The sequence below is a fragment of the Primulina huaijiensis genome, chromosome 9, assembly GCF_012295235.1.
Source record: "Primulina huaijiensis isolate GDHJ02 chromosome 9, ASM1229523v2, whole genome shotgun sequence".
NCBI lineage: Eukaryota > Viridiplantae > Streptophyta > Magnoliopsida > Lamiales > Gesneriaceae > Primulina > Primulina huaijiensis.
In genome coordinates this window covers 1,869,070-1,890,581 of record NC_133314.1, presented here as the reverse complement: position 1 = coordinate 1,890,581, position 21,512 = coordinate 1,869,070, and the positions used below count along the sequence as shown (strand labels likewise).

The 21,512-nt window shown below is 31.7% G+C and overlaps 2 protein-coding genes across 3 annotated transcripts; both read right to left on the bottom strand.

The window, feature by feature from the left end:
* Nucleotides 1-10,129: 10,129 nt before the first annotated feature.
* LOC140984931 (protein DETOXIFICATION 29-like) lies at nucleotides 10,130-13,634 on the bottom strand. 2 transcript variants are annotated; one of them, XM_073452630.1, is made up of 7 exons: nucleotides 13,223-13,634; nucleotides 12,433-12,974; nucleotides 12,256-12,342; nucleotides 11,881-11,937; nucleotides 11,491-11,729; nucleotides 11,072-11,277; nucleotides 10,130-10,459 (listed from the first exon to the last, which is right to left on the bottom strand). In XM_073452630.1, the coding sequence occupies exons 1-7, from the start codon at nucleotides 13,478-13,480 to the stop codon at nucleotides 10,367-10,369; spliced, it is 1,482 nt and encodes a 493-aa protein (XP_073308731.1). In that variant the 5' UTR covers nucleotides 13,481-13,634; the 3' UTR covers nucleotides 10,130-10,366. The 2 variants fall into 2 exon arrangements, with proteins under 2 accessions (XP_073308731.1, XP_073308732.1); XM_073452631.1 differs by having other exon boundaries at nucleotides 12,433-12,970; nucleotides 13,223-13,356.
* A 4,282-nt stretch (nucleotides 13,635-17,916) lies between these two features.
* On the bottom strand, nucleotides 17,917-20,186 carry LOC140984115 (UPF0496 protein At4g34320-like). The gene is made up of 2 exons (XM_073451313.1): nucleotides 19,844-20,186; nucleotides 17,917-19,293 (listed from the first exon to the last, which is right to left on the bottom strand). The coding sequence occupies exon 2, from the start codon at nucleotides 19,273-19,275 to the stop codon at nucleotides 18,151-18,153; it is 1,125 nt and encodes a 374-aa protein (XP_073307414.1). The 5' UTR covers nucleotides 19,276-19,293; nucleotides 19,844-20,186; the 3' UTR covers nucleotides 17,917-18,150.
* Nucleotides 20,187-21,512: the final 1,326 nt, after the last annotated feature.

Genomic DNA, 21,512 nt, shown 5'->3' with positions numbered 1-21,512 from the left:
ATTTTAGTTGAAACTTGGTTTTATCTCGAAGAAAAAGTCTTAATTTCTGGCGCAGAAATTTGTTGGTATTCGGATATAGATACAAATGATAAGGTCTACTGCTTGGGAATCTGCAAAATATTGGTTATTTTGACAGAAGAAAAATCGCACCGATTGCTAGAACGAACGAGGATATGACGTCTACTCTATGTTCAAGACTTGTCTTATGTAGCTCTTACTTCATACCGTCGGGGAAATATAAAAAATTAAAATAAATAATTTATTGTTCAATTAATTAATAAATTATATTAATTTTATTTACTACTTTATTAATATTTTTTATTAAAGTGAATTTCTATTTTTCTATCCAATAATAAAAATATTTACCCCAAAATTAATTAAAAAAAAAAAATTAGAGGAAGACGTACCTAGTAGTGGGGCTAAAATAAAATGTAATGTCCTAAAACTAAAAAAATTGGTTCTTTTTTTCAAAAATATATTATAAATTTCGGAAAATTTTGACAAAGTATTATACTTTGTGGGAGATACACAAAGTATCAGATTTTCTGTTACCTTTTTTTAAAAAAAAAAGAAAGAAAGAAACGTAGCAGGTGAAGATTAAGGTGTTCAATTATGGTTTGATTTATTTTATATAAAAATGAGAACCAAACCATATTATATCTTATACAAGTTACAAAATTTGGAACTTATAAATAACATAAAATTTTAAAAATGTGCTTATGTTTATTGGACTAAAATCTGCCATCAATAAATTCTCGATATAATAAAAAAAATGCACCTAAAGACAGTAAAAAAACATCGCTATTTATATTAGCGACGATTTTAATGAATATTTTGAAAAAAATGTACCTAATTTCGCGATAGTTTTGGGAAGAACAATGTCACTAAACCATCGCTTTGCCATGATTTTTCCCAAATTAAAATTTAAAAATATTAATAAGAATATAATTATGATATTAATTAATTTACACTGTTTTACGACAATTTAGATTAAAATTGTTGCTAATTAGCGACTATTTTTTTATTCAAATTGTCGCCACTTGCGACGATTTTTTTAAAAACAATCACTAAATTAAAATTTTTAAACAAAACTATCGCTAATTAGAGACTATTTTTTATTCAAACCGTCGTTACTTAGACGATTTTTTGCAAAACAGTTTCTAAATTAAAAATTTTAAAATATTAAATAATAAGACAATTATGATATTTAATTATTGTTCGTTAATAAGCGATTTTTTTTTATTCAAACCGTCGCCAATTACGATGGTTTTTCAAAAATCATTGCTAATTTTTTTTCAAAATATTAAATAATCATATAATTATATAATATAAGTTTATTAAATATTAAATTATTATTTAATATTAAAATAGTACATTACTTTAAATAATAATTAATATAAATAATTATACACATAATTAGTATATGTAAATTTATATAATTATTATCAAATTAACATAAAAGAAATACACTATATTACATGCACATATATACTGTTTAGATCCAACATATAATTAAATATTACAATAAATTAAATAATTTAACATACATAATTTTCATATAAAAATCTTCTAGTTAACAGTAAAACTATGTATATGACATGTAAGNAAGTTGAAGCCTAGAACCAAATCTGCAATATTAAATAAAAACACAAGTTAGAATAATTAAAATGCATGAAATTTGGCAAAAAAATATTGGCAAAAATTCTCCCATAGCAAAGGAGAAAGGCAAAAATTGCTAAAAAAAATTGAGAAGGGTCTATTAGGCAACTACCAATAGTTTTTGAAAAAAATATCCTCGCAAACTTGCGGTGGTTTTTTAAATTTCAAATTTGAGACGGAATTTAATCTAGAAATTCCGTCGTACTTAGTGAAAAAAATTATATATAAATCGTCGCTATATATTTAAATGCAACATTTTTTAAAAAAGTATCGCTATTTTTAGCAACTGTCTTAAAAAAATATCTAAATTTATCCACGGTCACAAAACCGTCACTGTTAGTGACATTTTTTAATACCCATTGACGTCGCTAAAATAGCGATGATTTATTTCAAATTAGCGATGAAATTTGAATAAACTCAACAATTTTATAAATTTCATCGTTAATTGACCCTTTTTTGTAGTTATATAATACAAACTGAAAAACAAACAATATATGTCTATATCAAAAAAAATAACACAAAATTAACAAACTATTACATAATTTTTTATATTAGTTTATTCGGTTTGGAGTGGTTTGGTTCGCTTTATTTGTTTCTAAAACTTGAACCAACTTTTTTTTTTGTTTGGATGGTTTTTAAATCGATTCAAAACGTGATTTACCGATCCAAAACCATATAGATTGGTTTGGTTTAACAGTTTGGTTAAATTTCTTAACGGTAAGGATTTTAATTTTTTAATGAGCTCTAAGCCTTTAGATTTAATTTGTCACCTCATTAGTTTATAATTATTTTTATATTATTAAAAAATTATAAATTAAATTAAATTCTTTCTAAATCTTATACTCTAATTAAATTGATTTTTTCCAATAAAAAAGATTTGTCATCCTCTTTTTACTACATTCAATTCCATGTTTTTTTTTAAAAAAATGAAATCCATGTTAATATTGTACAAAGATTGTGTGAGACTCCATGATCTGATTAACAATAATTACGTAGATTACGAGAGTAAATCAACTCATAATATAATTGTAATTAGAAATTGATTTGAAATAGTCTATGCAAATGAAATAAACTATACAAGTTGAACATATTCTATATTTCTTTGGAAAATAATGCATTTAATTTTAATGACAGACTTGTAAATAAATTGAAAAATATTTCATTAAAATTCGATGGCAAAATTGTAAATAATATGAAAAATAAACAATTAAATTTTGATGCAAAATTGTAATTATAATAGTCCATTAAAATTTGATCGCCATTTTGTAATTCAAGGATACGGTGGCAAAATAGTAATTATGAACATAAATCCAAGTGGATGCATGTGAATTGTCAATTGGTTCTTCATGTATATGTGTTTATTTGAATTTGATTTCAATATATGCGATAGAATAGTCGACGAGAAATTAACTTTCAAAGTTACAATTGAATTATATCAAGATTTCAATTTTATATGAATTTTTGAGAGTTTCAAAACAATTCTAAAACTTTAAATCTTGATTTGAAATGAACAGATATATTATTGATTGTATATTAATGAATTATTAGGATTTATTATACGATATAATTATCTTAATAATTTAAATGTTAAACTGAATAGCTTATAACAAATTAATACATTCAAATATACTAATAAAGTTGCAATTGAATGAATTCATTGATTGAAATGAATTTTTTGGCTATGTAGATTGAGTTTTGGTATTAAAATCCTAATTGTGGATCATGCTACAATGACCGGAGACGAAGAATTGAGGTATGTTGCGACCGAGTAACATACGACAAGTATCTGTGTCGTATGATATATGCTTGATTGATTTGACTGAAAATATGTGTCTATATGTCTTATTTGTTGATTTGATGTGGCATACACGACATTCATGATTGGTAGATCGATGTATAAAATAAATATTTTATTAACACACATCATTTTATACATACATCGATACATGACATATACGTTATGTTATGATCCTTGGATACATTTGTATCCTTGGATTTTGATTTTGTTGTTTTGAGTACGATGCTATGTTTGGCATTATGTGGCCCTTAAAAAATAGTCATTTGTGACCCCTATAATTAATTGGTTGAGATTTGAGATTTGATGGCACGTTTCCGACGCTATCATACAAATAATCTCTTATACTTGACTGAGGTCGGTGTGCCAGCTCGAGTATTGATTTGATAGCGATTCGATTGCTTCCGATACTTGCTCAGTGGAGGAACATTTGACCTGATATCTCCACGACATGCATGCATTGCATATCATATATCATTGTGTAGATACATGTTGTGTATATTATGGTTGTTCCATACAGAGCGTTTGTTCACCCCCAAGGGGGCTGTTGTTTTCTTTGTGTATGGACAATGATAGGTACTCCAATTTATCAGGAGACCGGAGAGGGTACTTCTGGAGAGAGTCACATCTGAGTCGAGGTGGAGTTGTATATCCCAATGTATATATGTATCTATATACCGGGGTATGTCCCGGGAATATGAGTTGTTTGCATGTAGTTGGTTTTAGTCATGTGTTGGCTTATTTTATGATGTGATATGTTTAGACGAGACTTTATTATATACTATTTATAGTATTATAATTATAGTTGACACATTTTGGGCTCATTGTAAAGAAAATTTTTACTCGTTTTTCACTGTAATTAATTAACTCTAATCAAATTATATTGTAATAAAGATTATGAGTTAAGGATCCCACAGATTACATGGTTGGGGGATATGCACAACACAACTAAGCATTCCTTTTCCTTTTAAAAAACAGAGCCATGCAGAATGAGCCAATTAAAATGGCATATTTTGTTGTGGTTTTATTATTGTTATTATTATTATTATGCTAAACCAATCCAATAAATTTGTTGGGATTGGCTCTGGTGTTTAGAGGGATTAAGAGACTGGCTCAGAATTGGTGTTAGGATTATGCTAAACCTTAAAAAAACTCTTTGCTTAACAATATGAATGGCTCAGCACTGGTGTTAACAACATCAATCAAATCTCAATATGCAAAGTTGAAAGACAACTAATAAAATAAGTGTGAAATGAGTCTCACTGAACTCTGTGAATCTGAATACTTAATTAAGAAAACATAAATCAAGAAACAGTAATGGAAGTGTAAGCAACATAAAGGTAAGACAAAAGATTTGTTTTTGGATGTTCGACTACGTCTCCCCCTTTCTGTTTTCAGAAGGTATCATTATAAGACTTTAACTGTTACGTAGACAAACATTTACAATCCAATTCAATAGGACTTACATCACAACCTATTGAAACTTCTAGTAAACAACATTTTTCAAACATAATGCTTGTGGAAGGGCTCCTTCACACTATTACAACCAGCTCACACTTAAGATAAAATACTTGAAATATATTGTGAGTGTAGAATCAATACTGGATGATCTTTGAAATGATATGATGGAACTTTAAGCTTGTAATTGAGAATTTTAGAAGAGCTGTTGAATGTATATCGGATAGTATCGATTGCAGAGTGTGTAGAGTAAAATCTGAGTTTTGAATTGACATTTGAAAAAAATGAATTCTTCTAAGGTTGTTATCCAAAAATAGTATTTAATGTCACATATCTTATAAAAATAGTAAACATCATTTAATGACTGATACACTAATATTAAAAAACCATAATGAATTTGTCTTATGTTTCAAAACATTCAATGAGATTATATCTTCTGAAAAGTATGTATGACCATTTAAGGAAATGTATCTCGTGAGGTCTGCAGATTTATGTTCCCAGATCAGTAAAAAAAATTATAAGAATTTTCTATTTTGACGGTATGCTGATTTGCATGAATTTGATACTTTTGTATAGTTTCACATCACTAAAATTAAATATGTTCCAACAAGATTTATATGTAATTGAGAAAAATTTGTTTTTGCTCAAAATTCAGCAGCTCACCAGCTGGACTCTTGTTAAAATTGGGACTTGAACCTAACTCAACCTCAAAAGCTAGCTCAAATGGGAAGGATTGTCTAGGCCCATATATGCAAGTCCCATGAATTTTATCCAACTGATGTGGGACAATTAACACACCCCCTCACGCCTAGGAATGAACATCTGGAGCGTGAAGTTTACAAATGACCCAATTATGGGCAGAACGGGTAGCCAAATATGGGCAGTTCAGCACATAACGGTGGAACTTGAGCTCTGATACCATGTTAAGATTGGAACTTGGACCTAACTCAACTTCAAAAGCTGTTGTCCAAGTTCACATATGCAACTCACATGGATTTTATCTAACCGATGTGGGTTATGGGAGGAAAATTATCCAAGTTCATATATGTAACTCTCAGGAATTTTATCTAACCGATGTGGGACAACTAACTACTCTGATACTTTGTTTCTCTCCCCCGAGTGTTATAATTTGTCAAAATTTTCTCAAATTATATATTTTAAAAAAAACATTTTTAATTTATAAAATATTAAAATAATGAAAAAGAATAGTTTTAAAATAATAAAAGGCAGTCACGCCATTTCTAACTCAGCAACAGTGCTGCTCCAGAAATTTTAGTTTACAAAACATAAGAAAAAGGAAAAGGCCATGTGAAGACCTAAAAAAAGTTGTAACAGCCGGTAGAATTATGGTCATTGAACCACATTGAAGGACAATGATGCCCCTAAAACCGAGCCATAAATTAGCACTTTGACCAAGCATGCAACAACTACTAAAATCAAGAAAGAAATATCAAGAAATGCAACTCAAAATTAGAAATTTGAAGGATATGTGCAGCTGTTAAGGGCAAGTTGTAACAACACATTCATTGACCATTAGCAGCTTTACAAACCGAGAGTTAATGAGCCAATTCAATGGCCATTAGCAGCCTTAAAAACCGAGAATGAAAGCTGCCCTTTTAGCTCCTCATTTTGGCCTATAAATAGTGGCCAAAGGTTAAGAGGAATCACACCACCAGCAGCTATTTTCGAAGCCTTGCAGCAGCTCATTATTGTCCATTTTCGAAGCCTTGCAGCAGCTAAGTTAGGTTCCCAAAACGAGCAGCATTCTTTCTTGCAAGATTTGCAAAAATAAGTGGGGTTTTTTTTTTTTTTTTTTTTTTTTTTTTTTTTTTTTTNCACACTTATAATTCTTTTAAGTGGGCTTAGTAACTTTTTTTTTAAAAAAAAAAATAATTTACGTATGTCTTTGAAAATTCGATCGACATGATATATTAGTTTCTATTTATTATGAAAATCCTTGAACAATTTGTTATTTGATGTCAGTTATAATATTTGAAAGCATGTTTGAAATATTTAAAATGCACTGTAATGATTCGAATTAGAAATAGCAAAGAAATTCTGACATTTGATATGTTTTGTTTAGGCCCTGATGCGGTGGGATATAATAACCATTCATTTGGCCTCACCCCTTAGAGAAGTAACAAATAGGGGACTGATCATTAAACCATGAAAATTAGATGATTTTCAGTTCTATGTTTGTATTTTGTTCGTATTCGATTCTACATGTTTATTATTGAAATTATGATAAATGTATTTGTATAATTATAACCTTGATATTTGTTATGCACGATAGACCCCTATTTGCTAAGTATTTTCCCAAATACTCACCCCTTACATTCTCATCCCAGATAAGAGCGAGAAACAAATCGAAGATAAAGAACAAGAATATTTTTGGGGATCATGATGAAGCCAATCCAATTTAAGAACAACCTTGTTATTGTGTCTTTTAGTTATATTATCGTATTTTACGCTTCTGCATTTCGTTATACTTTATCTGTATACTCATGCAAGCAACATAGATAAAGTCTTTGGTTATTCTTTAATACAAATGAATCGTAATTCGATGTTGAAACTCATTTGTAAACACTGCATATTCTAAATTCGTTCTTAGTCGATTCAGCCGCCTAAAACAGGGATAAAGGTCGCTTGAGCTCGAGACTAGCATATGTGATGTTGTGTACTGCGTTTCTTGGTAAGGGCATGGAGATGTCCAAACATGCAGATGAGTAGTCATATGATGATTATACCGAACAACCCTCCCTCTGACTTTCCAAGTGGTTATCATTCATCGAGAGGATAAGTCCGTTGTTATGATTGTACACCATTAGTCCTTACAACCCGGGACAACACTGAGGCTCTATATGCTAGGGCTGTGCTTTGACTCGTTTACCGGCTCCAGGAGAGTCATCAGGTGGCGAGGTTGGGTACAGTTGCAACACATATAGGAGCCAGTGTATTGTTGTCGGGGATTCACCACTCACCTACGGGTGTGGATATCCTATGTGATCTAATGTAATAATAGTGCATGGAATCTCTGGCCAGAGTATGAGATATACGTTGGAGAAGGAGTTCTCTAATAGTACACGCGATGCCACTATTATATGTGTCACATAGTTATCGAATTAATATGCAACCCTCGATGAACCAATGGTTGCAGATTCGATCGGGATATATGAAATGGAGGGACCGTACTGTACGTTAATCATAATCGACTGGTCCTTGCAGGCACTATCAGTGATACCTAGGGGATCATGGGGCCATGCTACTAGACGCTCTTACCATGATCCGATGGGTGCAATCAGAAATGAGTTGTGACATTCTTTATCAAGGTGTTGATGAAAAGAATGGGGCTAACTAGGGTAAGCCCGAATAAGAATAAATGTTATTCTGAATCACAAAGAGTTGTGAATCCACAGCTAGCTGTATCCCTGAACCATTGAGGGTCACACAAGCATTGGATCGTTTGTTCTCGTTGAGAGAATAAATTCAAGGAGTTGAATTTATATTATGATATAGTAAATTCAAGGAGTTGAATTTATGATATCGTAAATTCAAGAAGTTGAATTTATGAAATTTGGAGAGAATAAATTCAAGGAGTTGAATTTATAAAATTTGATAATTTAATTTATTAAACTCAAATGTTGAGTGTATTAAATATTAAATTTTGGAGGTAATAAATTCAAGGAGTTGAATTTATAATTTAAATATTAAATTCAAATGTTGAATTTATAAGAGATTTAAATTAAATGTAATGGATATATGTATAATGGGCTTGTAAGAGTACAAGACCAACATACATATTATTAAGGTTCTTAATTAGACTTTAAAAGATTAATTAATTAATTAAACTAGTTAGACTAGAATAATTAATTGATTAAGCCCATTAAATATTTAATTTAGTAATGGGCCCTAAGCTTATATATAGGTGTATTAGGCTTAAGGTTAGAATTAATTCATTCATAATTTTTCAAAAAACCCTAGCCTCCAAGAGAACACAATTTTCGAAAAACACTTCCATCTCCTCTCATAGAATTTCGGCCATCTTCTTTTTGAAAAGGAGTTTGAGCCGTCTCTCAAACTTTGATCTCCAACGTAAAAATTCTTCTAATTTTTCTAATGCAAATTAGAAGAAAAACAAATCACCTAGTCGTGGACCTGATTAGAAGATTGAAGGAAGGAGTCCTTGAAGAAAGTTCGTAGGGAATTAATCAAGAGCTATATCCGCTAACCCCGGATTAGTTGGAGCCATGTGATTAATTCACCAAAGGTATAAATTCTAAACGCCCTATGAATGTTTATGATAAAATCATACGAGCGCTCAAAGCAAAACATATTTTGATTGTCAAAATAAATAAAAAATTTTAAAACTTCCGCTGTGTTTGGGCGCGTAGAAAACCTAGATCCAACAATTAAAGGCGGTTGCATCGAGGTATTTATGGGTTTGACATGCATATTTTGGTGTATCGGGATTCAACAACGACATCAACATGTGGAGAGGTCCAATTTGTTCATAAACGTTGCAAAGGATGAAGCACCTCCACTGCAGTTTTAGGTGAACGAGAATGGGTACAGCATGGGTTAATACCTAAACAATGGTATTTATCCATTTTGGACTACCTTTATGAAAACTATACCTCAGCCCTTCTCACAAAAACATAAGATTTTTGCATGATATCAAGAAGGGTGCGAAAAGATGTTGAACGCGCATTTGTTGTACTCCAATAACGTTGGCATATAGTAAGAGGTTCACCACACATGTGAGATCCAATTGATTTAGATTGTATAACGAAAACGTGCATCAATTTCCATAATATGATCGTTGAGAACGAAATGGATTATATGCTAGAAGATTGTGATTTCCCAGCTCGAGATGGTTAATATGTGCCCCCAGATGTTGTCCATTCAAGAAATCCTACCATAAAATTCAATGTCTTTCTGGAGCTGACATGTCAGCATTTGGAACCGAGTATTACATCATAGGCTTCAAAAACATTTGATCGAACATATTTGGAGTATATATAGAGATACAAGTTGAATTACTTCACCTTTTAATTATTTATATGTTTTAATTATGTGTAATAATTTTTTTTATTTTTGTTCTAAATTTTAATTATGTGCAATCTTAATTTTTTTTTTCAATTATATGCAATTTTATTGTTTTTTAAAATACAAAATTTTTAAATAGAATAAAAAATTAATATTTCAACATAATCTCACCAACATAATTTCGTTACTCTAGGAACATACAATGACATCGACATGAGATGAAGTTACCAACTTCACTTTACTAACTTCATTTAATCATTGAACATGCTCTCAAAGATCTAGCAAGTGCGAGGAATTACAATTGCAAGAGAATTTCGTACAAATACATAGAGAATGAGTAAAACAATAATTAACGTGTGTATATTTTAATTTTAATATATGTTTTCCTATCATGGGAAGCAAGTTCCTTCAATTTTTCACTAACGTACTATTTTCTGTTCTCTCTATTTGAGGCAGCGATGAATCGGCATAGATGCGAACTCTCTCCTCAGCCCTGGAAGCCTGCATTCCAAAGAAAAAATAATATATAACAAAATCATTGCATTAAAAGTAATCTAAAAATATTCCTCGAGAGCGATACAAGTAGTTTGATCTATGCAACACCGTGTATTTTATACAAAATGTTCATATTAACATCTAAATTGAAAACAAAAAAGTACTAACGAGTCTCGTATTATTTGTTCTTATGCAAAATATCCACATAAACATCTTGTATAAAAATATACGAGAGTTAACACTCCCGATGTACATATAATGAGCCATGAGCCGTAGGGGGACAGACGAGGCCACGGCCCCTCCCCCAACTTGTTACATGAACGTGTTAGGGTGATGGGTGCAGGGAAACAGAGTCGTCTAGCTCCATCTTAGCAAGTGTAAAATCCAGGTCGGTCATGTATGAGACTATTATCAGGGAGTAAATGGACAGGTCGGATCAGGTTTCAGGCCAATTTTTGGCCTGGAATGAAAGATAATTTCATTGGAAAGTTTCAGACATTGCTTAAACGATTTGAAAACTACTCACTAATGATCACTACTTCTGATCACTACTTCGCTTCGTTCGCTCAAAAACTAGAATCAGAACAAGAAAACAACTACATTGTGCAGAATGCAAACCTCTTTATTCCAATTAGCACGAGCCACGAGCAAAACCAACACCACGGTTTGAAGCAAGCAGCCAGATAACATCCCTAACCATATCCCTTTCACACCAAGATCGAACTTGTAACCGAGCAACGCCCCGAGAGGAAGCCCAAATACATAATAACACCCAATATTTACTAGTGCGACAGATGCTTGCCACCCTGCACCTACTGCCACTCCTACACAGTCGAGGACCAAATCGTCAGTAGGCTCAAAACCATGCGACTTCACGCTAATAGGTTCTGCTAGCAAATACTTTACGTGTGCTTTTAGTTTACGAAAATAATTTACCTAAGTTGCGAGAAGGCTAAATTATTCAATCTTATAAGGTTATTCACATATCTCTTTATGATTTGATATGAGATATATATGTAGAATATTGTACTACCCACCATGGAGTACAGGCTGAATGCTGTTGAGGAGAATGGTTGCAGCCAAGAAATAACCCAACTTGGATGTCTCCTTTATGACTTCTGTTTTATCAGAAAACATCTTGGGAAACACATTCTTGGTTGCAAGAATGGAGACTGTGAATACCACTCCAAACATTGTTGATGAAACTACAGCTACTGCAACAGCGAATTTCGCTGCTTTGGGACAATTAGCTCCAAGTTCGTTTGAAACACGAACACTGGAAATCAACGAATCTAGCAATAAGTGGTCGCAATTCGGAAATAATTCAACTATTCATTGTAATTCTATAATTGAAAAGTACTTTGTTTTGTTTGTGTCAAGTACTCGATTATTTTCTTCTCAATAGGGGATAAACCAAGAATACTAACCTGATTGCAGCATTGAAACCCAGAGCTATCATTAATGTCCAAAGTTCCAGATTCATACTGTCATGGACAAGATTAATGAATAAATGAATCAATTATCCAAATGGGGTACTCTATATTCCATTTTATAACAAAACTCAACGCATTTAAACAAGGCCGAACACGCAGGAATTCGAAGAAAAATGGGCAAGAGAGGGATGCATAGGGTGAGGTGGGGGAACTGAATGGACTTACAGGGAAAAAACTTGTAGCTTCTATAAAATTACATGAATAAATCCAAAAAATTTTGTTGAGGGACATGATTATCCCTCTCATCGACAGCAGCGTTCATCTTTATGTATTAAGGTGTTGAAACTGTGACAGAATTGAAGAACTAACCAAATAGAAATGGCATCAACTGCAATTTCTGGATTCTTCAACCAGCCAACCATTAGTATCACCACCGTATAATACCATAGCTCCAAACTTCGAAAATCGAAAAGAATTCATAAGCAATCACCTAAAACGAAAGAAACAGATCTTATACACCTTCATTTAAAATCCAACAATACTTACCAGAGCATGATAGCTGATGCAAGAGACAACTTCACAAATCTAGAAAGGGACTTGAATGCCTTGAAAGATAATCCAGTCCATGATTCGGGGAAGAATCCGGATACCACATAAACCATTTGAGCTAAGACCATAAGGCACCATGATATATTCTCCACCACAGCAGCACCAAGCAAGCCTTTCCCAAGTTTTATGACAACTAGCCAGTTCAAGAAGACATGGAAACCCAAAACGAGTAACGAAATTACGGCCATAACCCATACTTTACTCTGTGCTTGGAGGAATTTTTGAAGTGGGAAATTCAATGCATAAGCGAATAACTGAGGGATCACCCAAAGAGCATACTTTCCAGCAAGATTTGAGATACTTTTACTTTGTCGAAGAAGTTTTAGTATCGGTGACGTAAAAATATACAGGGGAGAGAGGAACAAGGCTGTGACAAGAGTTATGACACATGATCTTTGGAGATAGATTCCAAGCATTTCATATTGTCCAGCACCAACTGCTTGGCCACAGAGTGTTTCCAGGGCACTTCCCATTCCTAGCTAATACGAGAAAATTAACAAATTCAAAGTTAACAAAAAACGCGTTTTTTGTTAACTTTGAAGTTAGTTCCACAATGAAGAATCACCCCACTCTACTGAAATCATGGATCCCTTGAAAAAAATTTGAGATAATAAAACGCAGAAGATTCAAGATCTGATATACAAAGCCCTTTGTAGCTTTGTGATCAATCACATAATGTCAGATTATTACCACAAAAAGTAATTTTTTTGATTCACACAAGACTCACCATTATGCCAAACACAAAACCCTCAAGCACATTCTGCACGACTGAAACAGCAGCAAGTTCCACCTCTCCAAGATGGCCGACAAATGCAACAGTCACAAATCCAATAGAGAATTGTGCTATGGCTGTAAGAATCGCCGGCGCAGCAATCTTCCACAGCTTCTTCGATTCATCACAGGTTCTAGATCCCATTTTTCTGAGCTCAACATTGGAAATCTGAACTTCATTTTCTTTTTCCACTTCTAAAGTAGATGACTTCATATTCTGTGGCCTTTATTATTATCTTTGTTTCATGTATGCATGTGTATTTAACTATTTGTCACTAACTAGTTTCAAACAATTCTAGTTTTGTCTCGTGGAAGATCTTTCAGGTGTGGTAATTTGTTTCTTTATCAAATGATTAGGTGTAGTGGTTGAGGATCTTCGAAATTTTTTCGTTGGATTTTCAAAAATAAAAATAAAAATCTTCGTTGGCCATGCATGTGTGGCCGACGTAAATAACAACCGTAAATAACAACATTGAGTATCTTTTAATATATATAAAATAGTAAAGTTATATATTAATAAAAAAATATTCATAATTTAAATATAAATTCCTTTTTTCCCCTCTGTTTGACAGAAGAAAAAAAGCACCGATTAAGAACTGGAGATGCCTTCTAGTTTGGCCATGATTAGAATGAAATAATAAAAGCAAATATATTTATTAAATAGTTATTTTTATCTACACCAACCATTATAATAAAACTTGAGTCAACGAAGATACAATGATGAGGTTGTATTTTGCTAATTTATATTTAAAATCCATTTTTATCAAGTTTCAATTTATAAGTATTATCGTTTTTTAACGAAATATAAACTATACTAGCGAAGTAAACCGCATTGGACAAATTATGGACGACTGGCTCGCCTCGAAATGTATTTGGTAGGTTCATAGTATTATGTTTTCTTTTATATATTTGATGCATCAAGATAGTATTTTGACTAGTCTCTTATTTTTACTCTATTGATAGTTATTTCTTCAGATATTTAAAACCTATTAAATAGGAGGCAAAAACTTGTGTGAGACGGTCTCACATGAGACCCACTCTAAATAGGAATGCAGTCTGATATTAATCATCTCTGTTTTTTTATTTTTCTTTTTTTTGTTAAATGGCAAATTTCAATTACTACCACACAAAAAAAATCTTTTTTTTGCATAAAAAAATATATCTCTACATGATTTTGAATATTTTTGACGAAAAAAATTGCAATTTCAATCTTGTATTTTTGTCAATTTATAAATTTTATAAGAAATATGGTCAAACTTTAAATTTAATGTGTTATCTTTGTTTTTGTTTTTGATTTTTAGATTTTTTTCCACGATATAGCATTGAAGTAAAGCTGACATGAACTTCATTTGTGTAACGTCACATCAAAACTCTAACATAAAAATGACTAAAATCGTTAAAAATTAAAAGATACATCTAATATTATGTCTAAAATTTGACAGCGTAAATGATAAAATTATAATTTTTCCCGACTATCACCTAGAAACCATATATATGAAAATGGTAATCAAGATCAAAAATCAAAAAACAAAAAACAAAAAACAAAAACGATATAGTTATAACAATAGAAGCATGATCATATTCATTGTTGGTATATTTGTGGGCCAATAATATGTGCATGCATTTCTTGAAATTTCAACGTCAAAAGTGTTTGGTGAAAGCTTGAAACCGAAGGCAATCTTTGACTTTTATACTTAGCAAACGTAACTAATAACCCGATTAATATTATTATCATATTAGGTCCGTCTGAAAGTAGCGAAACACGTACATAACTAAAAACCAATTAATTATTTTCTTTTTTGACACCAATTCAAATAAATTTTATACTTGTTGAGGTTATGTTTAGATCGAATGATGTCATGGTTCGAGACTTGGGAAGGTATCACTCCACCATCTTGGTGTGGAGTCCTATGAATAATATCGCATGTGGAAAGCTCGTGAAGGAAAAGACCCCAGTGAGAACTCAAGACAGTAAAAGACCCATGGTCGTTACAATAAAGGACGACCCGACATCACTTACCTGCGATCCGTGATTTAAAATTCTCTGTCTTCTTTGTATGAACTAAATGCATAAATTCAAATAAATTTAAATCTATTATATATCAATTTAAAAACTTTGAATAATAATTATGATGGATTAAAAATACACTTAAATGATTGGCATTAAATCATTTCTTAGATCGAAGTAAAATATTCTCTCAAGTCTCAAATACAATCGAAATGATTTAAATTCCGATATTTGAGTCCACTAACCGAAATAAATCAGATTTTGAAAAATAAACAACCAAGCATACGGAAACTCAAATAAATCAATTTTATTTATATAAAAAAAACAATAACTCATAATTTGAAATTAAATAAAAGTAATTGATAATATATTAAAATATTATAAATTTAATACTAGTAAATATTAAATTAAAACTTATAATGTAATAATGTTTGCATATATATTTTCTTGGCTATTTTTTTTTATTTCCAAAAATCAATCGAGACCTTGTAATCTTGTTCTTCTTTTCTTGTTTGTCCCCCAAAAAAGACAAAATTAGTTTTGTTTTTTAATCTTTCAAAGACGATTATATCAAGGATGTGAATTATGATCGTGTTAGTTAAATTTAAAAATTAAATTATTTTTTATATATTATATTAATTAATTATAAAAAATCATGTGTATACTTTTTCCGACGTAACGTTCACTGACTCACTGAATTAATGAGTCCCTGCTTGAATTTAATTGCACGAGGATCGACTGGCCATCTAAATGCGTTTTTTAATGGGCTTTTTTAAAAAAAAATATAATTAAGTCTCAATCACAAACTCATCTCAAATGTAAAATGTTATTATCATATAGGTTATTAGTCATCGACATGCATCTAAATGTCTTTTTCTAGTCATAGTCTGTGTTTATTGAGATTAGGTACTCTTGTGTTTGTGGTTAAGACTTTGATCTTATTCGTTGTGCGGAATGATTGTTTCGATTGGATAAAGTAATTGAAACGTGAAGTTTAAGTTGTTGTAGAGTTAAAGGATTTGAGTTGCACAATTACCATTAGCTATAAATTTTATTAAATCGGCAAGTGGTCAGTCGTATAATTGGTATCAGAGTCAAGTTCACGAGTTTGATACTAATTGATCGCAAGGAGTACAATTATTGAGAAATAGAATGTTGGATGCAATAATTATCACTGCTTAGAGCAATCAAATATTTTAAAATAATAGCTCATTTACCTATTCTTTCTTGAATTAAAAACGTGAAGATGATAAGCTCGAAAATGACTAGAACTTTGCTCAAATTAGGACGATGCTTGGACAACATTTGTCATTTATCTCATCTTAAATGTCATTATTTTGTTATTATAAAGGTTATTACAAATCTACTGTTTCAGCTGAATGAAACCTCTTCCTTACCACGATATTATCGAATTTAAGGCCTATAAATGACATGTGAGCATTACGGCTGTTGAAATGCCCTTTAATTTCAGAATTAAAATGGTTGCAATATTTGGACAACATATCATTATATGGTGTTGTATTGTTCCTTCAATTTTCAAACATAACCATGCATATGGATAAATATTTTCGTGCCTTCACAAGCATCCCTGCGAGCAAGATTTTCGATTAAAATCCGACAATCATTAGTTGTATCTTACGGGTTTGATTCTCTATCAACACTTTCTCAAAAGACTCGAGCGATGGTAATTTATCTAACTAGTGTAGTTTACACATTAATCAATTAAAGAAATTGTATGTTAAAATATCTCCTTTATCTTTAGGTGAAAGAAACCTTGCTTCTATGTTAAGATTATTTGGTATTTTTCTCAGGAAAAAAGATGTCACCACATTTATTCTATGCATTGAACTATGTTTACTTCACATTCAAGAACAATGGAAAATTCCATGTTACACTTTTCCGTTTCATTTCTTTGTGCACAGCTTGACATCAATTTTAGGTAGGGCGGACTGAGGGAGGTAATATATTATTTTAGGAGTAGATCTCTTGGAGATGATCACACATATTTATATTCGTGAGATAGATCGACTCGGTTCAAACATTGAGAGAAAAGTATATTTTCATGGGTCGAGTCGGATAGTAGATTCGTCTTAAAATTAATTCATGAGACGACCTAATATGAGTTGGCAAAAACTTGTGTGAGACGGTCTCACTGGTGGTATTTTGTGAGACGGATCTTTTATTTGGGTCATCCATGAAAAATTATTACTTTTTATGCTAAGAATATTACTTTTTATTGTGAATATCGGTAGGGTTGACCTGCCTCACAGATAAAGATTCGTGAGACCGTCTCACAAGAGACCTACTCATATGAGTTTTGTGTTATTTCAGTTACTCAACTTGTTTAAATATATATATTCCATATTTTCATGGTCCGCCCCCGATTCTAAATCTTCAGTTCTCTTGTTTCACGAGAAATTAAATGATCAAACCATATGTATGTTTACGGATTTATATATCTATATATGTGTGTGTATAATATTATATTATGTTTATATAATATTTAAAAATAATAATTTAAATTTTTAAAAAAAAATCTCCTCTTGTCCTATATATTATCCCCATACACGGAGTTGAACTAGGTAAAGCTTGTACTAGTCCATCAAAATATTGCTAGTAAATAATCATATCATATAATTAGCTTAATAAGTAATACAAATCCACCGACATAACAACATTTTACATACATAGAAACCAATTGATCATCCTAAAGTTTAAAGCAGTAATGCTTAATAACAATTGAGTAGCTTGCAAGAAGCTGATTAGAACCAAAAAGAATCAAAGAATGAATAGACTATCCAATTATTTATGGTCTTACAACACTAATCGTCTAATTATTCAATGAACTGCATATTTAATCATCACAATTAGTAGTATCAATGATTCGGATGTTTGATGATCCTCTGCAGAATCACGGTCCTTGCCTTACGAATATCGCGGCTACAATTATCTGCTTGCGCCCCTAGTTCATCGACATTCTTCATGAAAACAACCAGTTTCTTCTTAATCTCATCGACACTAACTTTCACTACCTCTTCATTCATTGCAAAGTCGAAATTTTTGAAGAGGGACTCGATTTCGATCTCCAACTTGCTAATCAGCACGCGTATATTGTCCAAATCCTTGATCGTCACATAAGTTCCCACGCTCATTGAATTGATCATCTCCTTCTGTCCCTTCACCATATTCTCATAATTCTTTAGCAATGAATCAATCCATTTCCCCATCGAGCCTAATGGGATGGAGGTTGCCGCTGCTAAGGCGGCCGCAACTGGTGGTGCCGCCATGGCTGCAGCCACCACCGAGCAAATCAGCACAGCTGCAAAAGTGGCTGCAAATATAATGCCAGACACTTTCCTCCAAGAGTGAATTGACTTCATCTTCTTATCCAGCTTGTTCTTCTTCAGATGCAACCTTTGTAGCATAAGCATCTGCTGTCTATGCACAGACTCAAAGTCTCGAAAAAACTCTTCAGTAAAGGGGTCACCTATATCCCGAAACACTCTCAAGTCCTCCAATATTTTAGCATAAGTTTCCTTCCCTTCAACCCCATACCCTTCTTCTTCGAATCGCTGAAGCGCCACGTGAATCATTAACTGGCTATCTCGGGCACGTTTCAAGCATTTCTCCAATGCCGAGCAGAAGTCCAGAGTCATGAGACTGTTTTCGAAGTACTCCTCTACAAGCTCGAATAATTCTTTGCTCTTCCAAACATCTTTCTTGCAGTCAAGAATCACCTTCACCACTTCTTGGTTCATCTCTAAAAGACATTCAGTGACTTCCCGGAGTGAATCGACGGATAATGCTCGGACTTCAACTCCAGCAGCAAGAGAGGAGATGACATTGTTGGTACGAGCTTGGAGGGTCGTATCAAATGACTGCAAATCTGCGTCCAGCTTGCAGGCAGCCTCATAGGAGTTCAACTCAGCTGTATACTGAAGATTGTTGATAGGATTTGCACCCGAAGTTTCACCAACTTTCTTGCTCATGTGACTTCCCATAGTACTAAAATATCAGGTCTACAAAGCATGAAGAGGGGGAGGTTATTAATAAGATTTGAAATTACTAATATGATCTGATTAAATTTTATTTTAGTGAAAAAAACATCCAACCATATCTCCACCTATACAAGAACACAGAATATTTTCTTCAAAACTCAACTAGGATTAAAGAAAAACACCTTAAATTTCCAACTTTTGCACGTTGTTTCACATTCAAACATATGTGTAAAATATCAAACTTGGCAACAAAAAGAAGGGACACACAATTTCTGACTTCTATTTTCTAAATCTAGGACGTAAAGTCACAAATAATTCAAAAAGCTCAATTTCCATTAAAGAGACTAATCAATTTTAAATGAGCAACAGAAAAGGTAAACATATCAAACAGTTAGAAGGTCAATCAAGTTTCCAATAATAAATCAGCTTCCTAGCGAAATAATGCTTGAAACACAAATTTATAGCAATCCCACATGAAATTAGTCAGAACCCATCAAAACAAATTAAGTTACAATCCATAAAACCAAGACAGAAACAGAAATATTCCAATGTCGATTCAAAACGAACCCACCTCGTAGATTCCTCCAAAATAAGCAATAAAACGACTTTAGCACAAAAGCCTCGACAAAAATCCAACCCGAATCAAAAAATATTATTCCAGTATCGGAAAACGTAATCTTTTTTAAACAAACTTGATTTGGTAACTTGATAGAGAAAGATACAGGAACAAAAATGAAGTTATATATATATATATAGATTTGTATAAAAATGAATTAAAAATAATGGGACTTAGTGTAACGATTCAGATAAGGATTGGGGCAAGGGTGATGAGGAAAGAAGAAGCTTAAAGAAAATTGGAAGCGTTGATGATACAAAGAAACAAAATTTGGCGGTGGTGTGAGAGATGATAAAGAAATAGCTTGCACGCATGAGTACTTGTTGCACATGGAAAACGCGGGAAGCAACGCCTACTTTTCTACTAAATCAATTTAATTTATTTATTGAACAAAAATATTTATTGAATTCAATTTTTTTATTTTGTTGTTGTTGAGAATTTTTAGTGAAGATTCTACGGACGTTTTGAAGAAAAAGAATATACATTTTGTGAAACGATCTTAAAAATCTAAATTCGTGAGAAAGGGTCATGAACTATATCTATGAAAAAAAGTAATATTTTTTTTATATAAGTACAATATTTTTTATGGGTGAGCTCGATTAGAGCTGTAACATATTCTTATAATAGTTTTTGTGTTTGAAAGAAATATTATGAGAAATAAATTATATGACGTGTGAATATATTTTTCAGAGAAATTTTTTTTTGTGGATGTCAAATTATATTAGATATTTCCTAGAAATTATGCAAGCTATGAATTATGATATAAAATTTGTTAATTAGTGAATATTTTACACGTATGTTGACTGTTAGTGTGTGTATATAAATATATATATATATATATATATATATATATACACAAAAATCTTATGAGACTATCTTATATGTTTCAATTTTTGATAGACGTTTATCATTTAGAATTTCAAACTATTATAGTCAAATAAGTTTTATTATTTTAATTTTATAGCAATAGAGAACAAACAAACAAAAAACATTGGTCTTCTTATTAAAAATAAAATTAACGAAAGTACGAAACCAAAAAAAAATGTGAAAAACAAGAAATGGCTTATTGTGTGGACGTGTCGGGATAGTTTCAATTGAAATTTATCCCCTTTTTTTCGCAGAAAACGCATACTATTTTCCCTAAAATTAATTTTTCTTCGGGCATTAAGATAGGTTAATGGGGAAAAAAAAAAGACGAGGTGTTGTAGTTTTCGGTTCATATATACGAAATGTATGCGTAACTAAAAAAATTATAATTTTGCTAAATGTTTTAACAAATAATAAATTAATGCACTAGATGCTCACATAAACATATTGTAAAATACATTAAATGATTCCAAGATATTCACATGAATATCTTGTTGGGCCGAGTTGTACGTCCAGAATATCAAAANAAGACAATATTTTCCAATAGATAGAATATTTGTAATTACCATAATAATTGGCTTATAAATTGTTTTGGGAGTTTGTTTTAATTTATTCACAAGCATTCATTTGAAAAAATGATTTGTTTGATTGGAGTGTTTTCAGTATCATTAAGAAAATCTAACATATAATTTTTCATTGTTGTATTCATTTTTTAAAGATAGAGAAAAATCTGGAAGTCGAGTTCTTTTTAAAGAAA

Coding starts and splice junctions, on each gene's coding strand:
- LOC140984931 (XM_073452630.1), bottom strand. CDS start 13,480: ATGAAGTCATCTACTTTAGAAGTGGAAAAAGAAAATGAAGTTCAGATT. Junction 11,938..12,255: donor GTTGATGCCATTTCTATTTG/GTTAGTTCTTCA, acceptor TGTCCATGACAG/TATGAATCTGGAACTTTGGA. Junction 10,460..11,071: donor GTGCTAATTGGAATAAAGAG/GTTTGCATTCTG, acceptor TTTGGAATGCAG/GCTTCCAGGGCTGAGGAGAG.
- LOC140984115 (XM_073451313.1), bottom strand. CDS start 19,275: ATGGGAAGTCACATGAGCAAGAAAGTTGGTGAAACTTCGGGTGCAAAT.